Genomic DNA, 6,033 nt, shown 5'->3' with positions numbered 1-6,033 from the left:
TAAAAATAATTGATGCAGTTTTAAATTATTTATTTGAAGGATTTAAAAGAGCCGTTTCATGTCTATCCTTGAGTCATTAACTAGTCGAGGTTTATGACTTTATAAAGTAATTAGTAATAAGTAATTAAATACTTCTTGGAGAGAGAGATTTACAATAATCGAATTACACTATTGAAGATGCCATTAATTACTTTTATTAGAGTAACTCCCCGAGCACCGGTAAATAAACACCGCATGACTCTAGTTTACTGTGTTCAATTATGGTATTAGCCTATATGTTCTGCCTTTTTATTAGACACTGACAATACTTATGACAATAGGCTTATTATTATTAATACTACCTATTATGATTATTATTATTCGCCTATAGCCTACATTAAACACATCCTCCATTATTAAACACGGACACGATCACAAACACACTCTTGTTTAAATCGCCTCTGATGTGTGTGTGTGTGTGTGTGTGTGTGTGTGTGTGTGTGTGTGTGTGTGTGTGTGTGTGTGTGTGTGTGTGTGTGTGTGTGTGTGTGTGTGTGTGTGTGTGTGTGTGTGTGTGTGTGTGTGTGTGTGTGTGTGTGTGTGTGTGTGTTAGTGCAGATGTGCTCAGTGTTCATTCATATTTTATCTTTGTGTCTTTCCTTCGAGATTTGCCTTCCGCGGATTATTGAGTCCTGTTCCACAGCCGATCGTCCTCGGGATTTATCAATCGCGTCGTTTAAATTATTAAAATAATTTGGTAATTAATCTGTTTTTGTTTTGTTTTTGATTTATTTAATTTCACAGGCGTGCTAATGTTTATTTCTATTTACAGTGGAATTATTCCCTCCAGTGTTTCTGTGAGTCGATGACGGCTTTCTTTCGGTTTACAAAACGCGCGACTTTTCTTATTTATTCTTTTTAAAATAAGGATTATTATTATTAACTCGTTATTATGAATCGCATTATATTAGAGATTAGAGAGCAATCGATAAACGGCTCATCTCAGGTCGCGCGCACACAACAATAGGCTACATTAAATCGCACAATACCATAAATAACAAATACATTTAGACATTAGAATATTTGTAACCAATTTTGTTTTAATCTGCGTGATCTCTGCGTTTTTACACAGTAGTGTATAAATCAAGTTAAACGTTCTGCAATTAAATAATAATAATTATAACGATTAAAATTAAATAAACTGTCATTTAATGTCTCAGAGAATTTGGGGATCAAATATAAATCATTTTCAATAATTGTAAAATATTATATTTCATATAATTGAAGACGTAAAGAGCAGACGCAGAGCTCTCAGTAAACACACACTTTCACTGACGCTGTTGAAATATGACTCCATCAGTCCTGTGCTCGTTTTGAACAGCCTCTGCTTTATTTACACAATGAAGAAGTGAACACAGTTTGAGCTCAGATATGATCATAACAATAACAATAAACACTTTATTTACATGAGTTCACAGAGTCCTGGAGTCCGCCGGAGGCTCGAGATCAGCGTTTGCTTTGCGTGTTCATGGGTTAGTTCGTTAGTAGTCCAGCTGTGGTGTGTGTGTGTGTGTGTGTGTGTGTGTGTGTGTGTGTGTGTGTGTGTGTGTGTGTGTGTGTGTGTGTGTGTGTGTGTTAGCAGTCCTGCGGCGGTGTGTGTGTCAGACTGTGGCGTCGCAGGTCGCAGTTGCGCCGAAACACCTTCCCGCAGCGGCCGCAGGAGAAAGGCTTGAGGTCTGTATGGGTGAGAAGGTGAGTTTTCAGGTTACTTCTTTGATTAAAGGTTCTTCCGCATGTCGGGCATTTGTGAGGAGATTCCTGTTCAGATTTGAAGCAAGCAAAGGATTATTCCCTTCAGTTTTTCCATCAGATATGCATATAAGATCATGCTCAACATTTGAGGCCCATGATAAAAGCGCGAGGATTCCTTAGAGTGCGCGTGCACCCCAAACATGATAAAGTAGCCTACACTCAAAAAAAAAAAAGGTTCTATATGGCACCAAAAATGGTTCTTGGCTCGTAATCATAAGGGAACGTTTTTTTAGTGCTATATAGCACCACTTTTGGTTCTTCAGCGGTTCTTCAGAGGTGCTTTATAGCACCTTAGTCAAAGAACCGGTGAATAACCTCTGAAGAACCGCTGAAGAACCGCTGAAGCACCAAATTGGTGCTATATAGCACTAAAAAAGGTTCCCCTATGATTACGAGCCAAGAACCATTTTTGGTGCCATATAGAAACTTTTTTTTTTAGAGTGTAGAGCTCGACGAACAAGTGCACAATATCATAAATGATATATATATCACAGTGCAAACTATTTACCTGCAAGTGCAACGTTTTATGAACCGCCAAAGTTCGCGACTGACAAAATCCCTTCCCGCACTCCTGACATTTGAAGGGTTTTTCCTTGGAGTGAATGTATCTGGAAAACAAGGAGACTCAATCAGGCCCTCGAGCGCGCGCAGAACATCAGAAACTCACATGCACGCTCTTAGAAAATAAAGCGATTAGTCAATGCAATGTTAAATACACACACACACACACACCTGTGGTCTCGCAGGTGGTCCTGTCTCCGGAAGGCCTTGTGGCAGATGTCGCAGGTGTACGGCCGCTCGTCCGTGTGCGTGCGCTCGTGGATCAGCAGATTGTAGGACTTCGTAAAGTGTCTCCCGCAAAACTTGCAAATAAATTCCTTTTTGCTTTTGGACGGGAGTCTCCCGCGCGCGGGCTTGCGGTCCGGGCTGAGCTTGCCCAGCTCTGCGCCGGGTTTGGGCGGGTCCTCCTGCGTGGCCGCCAGCGCGAGGTTGGCGAAGTCGAACCTCGGCCTGTCCTTGTGCAGCGCGGGAACGACGCGCGTCACGGATCCGTGCTTGGGGTGGAAAAGATGCGCGGCGAAGGGAAGGGCCGCGGAGAACGGGAAGCGCGGGTCCACGAGGCCCGGGACCTGCGGGTAGCCCAGAGTCCAGTGGTTGAGCTGCATGCTGTGGACCGAGCCGAGCCCGTACAGATGATCCACGGCGGCGGGGAACGAGTGCAGCGTCTGCAGGAACAGCGCCGGGTGCAGCGGGACCGGGGCCGGGAGAGCCTTACTGCCCATGGCGGAGCCGAGCGGGATCCTGAGGGGACACAGTCACGAGCTTTAGCGTTTACAAAATAACACAAAACCTAGGGAATATAGCCTATCATTCAGGAGCATATTTATCATTGTCATAATTTTATTATCTCAGATTTGTAGCTACTTCTTGCTTTCAAATCCCTCTAAACTAGGCTATACGATATATAGCCTAAATCTGAACATATAAACATTTTCCTGTCATGTTTAAATCATTACGATTATTACAATGTGTGTGTGTTCAAAAATATATGCATATAATATTCCAATCACAGAAAACAAACAAACGAGCCGAGAGTTTGAATCACATTATCGATTAATCGGATTAATATCTCAAATCTCCGAGATCAAGTGATGTTTGAGATCTGACTGCACTCCTTATGCAGAAATTAAAATATTATGCACAATCTCAAATAAAAGGCCAAGTGTGTTTTCTCTGCCCTTTATCAGAGAGTGTGTGTTATATTAATAAGCGTTTCTTGTGAACGGCGACTATCACACTTTTCGATTAAAACAAACAAAACATTATAAATATTTAGCATTTACATGATCAATATGTCCTTCTCGAGCCGTGTCGAGTCTGTGTGTGTGTGTGTCCTCTACTCATCGGCTCTCGAGACTTTCTGTCAAATAGAATAAAGTTGTTCTCTCACCCACAATGCAAAGGTCGCAGTTTGACTGTAAATCCGCACAGCCCGACGAACTTCAGCTCAAACTCATAACTACAGTCCGAGCCTCAGGAGTGTGTGTGTGAGTGTGTGTGTGTGTGTGTGTGAGAGTGAGTGAGTGTGTGAGAGAGTCCGCGGATCTAGATCTGGATCTGGACCTGCTCTGGGTCTCCGGATCGACGGGTTCGTGTTCTTGTTCGGGCGGCGGAGCTTCAGCGATCGACCCGCCCCTCTCTCACACACACACACACACACACACACACACACACACACACACACATCTGACAGCTCACACACACTCTTTAGTCTGTGATTACACGAGGAAACTAAACTTTCTTTAAGTTCAGTCAAAAATGATAATTCCGCCATCATTTATTCGATGATTTCCCGTGAACGCGAACGGTAGTTTCCTTCGGTTGATATTGTTCAGTTCGACGGTATTAATGCACGCAAATATTGTTTATGTGTGCCACCGAAGAAACAAACAAATACAAGTTTGAAGGGAGAATAAAATATGACAGAATTATAATTGTCGAATGAGCAATGCTCTGGCCTTTATTGAATCGGTGAGTTATTAGGCGAATTATTGCAGAATTATTATTGATTATGATCAACAGATGAACTCTAATATCTGAGGAAGAGCTTCAGTTCATCTCTTCTAACAGCTCGAGTTCATTCAGTCCAAACTAAACCAGTTTATTCTCGATATGAGAGCTTTAGTTTGGGATATTTAATACACGGAGGATAAATAACATGCATTAAAAAAAACATACGTTTTACATTTTTGTTTCTTATATAATAAGCATCTGATCAGAATGCTTTTTAAATGCACATGAATTATGTGCCGCGCTGTTATTGATTTCAGAATTATAGGCCTACATGTTAAAATAATTAATATTATTAAAGCCGAACATTTGTGTGTTTGTTGTTTCTCCAGAAATTGAGGTTTTAAAATGCAAAACAGACGATTTTATCTTATATATATATATATATACACACATTATATATATATATATATATATATATATATATATATATATATATATATATATATATATATATATATATATATATATATATATATATATATATATATATATATATATATATATATATATAAATAATTTTAATATAAAATACGTTAAGTGAAATAGCCTACTGATTATTCTGTTAAAATGGCGTCGATGAACTTGAGTCTGAGGTGAAGGAACTGCTCCAGGGTCAGTGATGAGAAGACATGATGAACAGTAAATATCATAATGTTTATGAAGGTTATTCCTCCTCTGCTGTGATTGCTGGAGTTATTTATCCATGCACGTCAGATCTCGCGGGAGATTAATGTCGTTTCTGAATGAAGAGCGCCGCCTATCGGCCACGCGCAGAACTGACTGAACTCATCACGAGCACGCGCACTGTAACACACCTGCTCCTGAATCAGCCACAGACAGGCTCTGAGCTATAGCAGTGTCTCTATATCCATATGATCATGATATATTCACATCCCAGAGGATCTGTGATGAAGTTAATGCTTACTTTAATATAATATTTTTTTTTATACTATTTTCATATTTTTATTCTTAGAATTTGTATGACTATGTTCTTGTTGTGTTTGTATTGTATATGTGCACTGGAAGCTTCAGCACCAAGAAAAATTCCTTGTGTATGCATGCACACTTGGCAATAAAGCTCTTTCTGATTCTGATTCTGATTATACACACCGACCAGACATAACATTATGACCTAATATTTATATATATGTCCTAATATTTTGCTGCCGAAAGAGATCTGGGGAATTTGGAGACCAAGTCAACGCCTCAAACTCGTTGTTGTGCTCCTCAAACCATTCCTGAAGCATTTGTGCTTTGTGGCGGCGCATTATCTGCTGAAAGAGCCACAGCCAGCAGGGAATACCATCTCCATGAAAGGCTGGACATGGGCTCAACAATGCTTAGGTAGGTGAGACGTGTCAAAGTCACATCCACATGATGGAGGACTCAAGGTTTCCCAGCAGAACATTGGCCAAAGCATCACTGCCTCCGCCGGCTCGCCTTCTTCCCATAATGCACCTGGTGCCATGTGTTCCCCAGGTAAGCCACACACACACACCCGGCCATCCACGAGATGTAGAAGAACATGTGATCATCAGACCAGGCCTCCTTCTTCCATTGCTCCGTGGTCCAGTTCTGATGCTCACGGGCCACTGTTGGTGCTTTGGGCGGGGTCAGGGGTCAGCATGGGCACTGGTCAGCAGCTGTGCCGCCCCATACGCAACAAAC

The 6,033-nt window shown here is 41.3% G+C and overlaps 1 protein-coding gene across 3 annotated transcripts; it reads right to left on the bottom strand.

Moving 5' to 3' along the window:
- Positions 1-1,354: 1,354 nt before the first annotated feature.
- osr2 (odd-skipped related transciption factor 2) lies at positions 1,355-3,922 on the bottom strand. Of its 3 annotated transcripts, none has more exons than XM_079836274.1 (4): positions 3,743-3,922; positions 2,524-3,093; positions 2,300-2,399; positions 1,355-1,797 (listed from the first exon to the last, which is right to left on the bottom strand). In XM_079836274.1, the coding sequence occupies exons 2-4, from the start codon at positions 3,072-3,074 to the stop codon at positions 1,615-1,617; spliced, it is 834 nt and encodes a 277-aa protein (XP_079692400.1). In that variant the 5' UTR covers positions 3,075-3,093; positions 3,743-3,922; the 3' UTR covers positions 1,355-1,614. The 3 variants fall into 3 exon arrangements, with proteins under 3 accessions (XP_079692400.1, XP_079692402.1, XP_079692401.1); XM_079836276.1 differs by having other exon boundaries at positions 1,355-1,715; XM_079836275.1 differs by having other exon boundaries at positions 3,747-3,921.
- Positions 3,923-6,033: the final 2,111 nt, after the last annotated feature.

This window comes from Gobio gobio (assembly GCF_949357685.1).
Source record: "Gobio gobio genome assembly, chromosome: 15".
NCBI classification, from domain to species: Eukaryota; Metazoa; Chordata; class Actinopteri; order Cypriniformes; family Gobionidae; genus Gobio; species Gobio gobio.
The sequence above is the reverse complement of the archived record's forward strand: the minus strand, read 5'-3'. Positions and strand labels throughout refer to the sequence as shown.

Excerpts from the sequence above, each read along its gene's own strand:
- osr2 (XM_079836274.1), bottom strand. The coding sequence starts at position 3,074 with ATGGGCAGTAAGGCTCTCCCGGCCCCGGTCCCGCTGCACCCGGCGCTG. Across the intron at positions 2,400-2,523 it reads GACCACCTGCGAGACCACAG|ATACATTCACTCCAAGGAAA; the intron begins GTGTGTGTGTGT and ends CTTGTTTTCCAG. Across the intron at positions 1,798-2,299 it reads ATAAAACGTTGCACTTGCAG|GAATCTCCTCACAAATGCCC; the intron begins GTAAATAGTTTG and ends AAATCTGAACAG.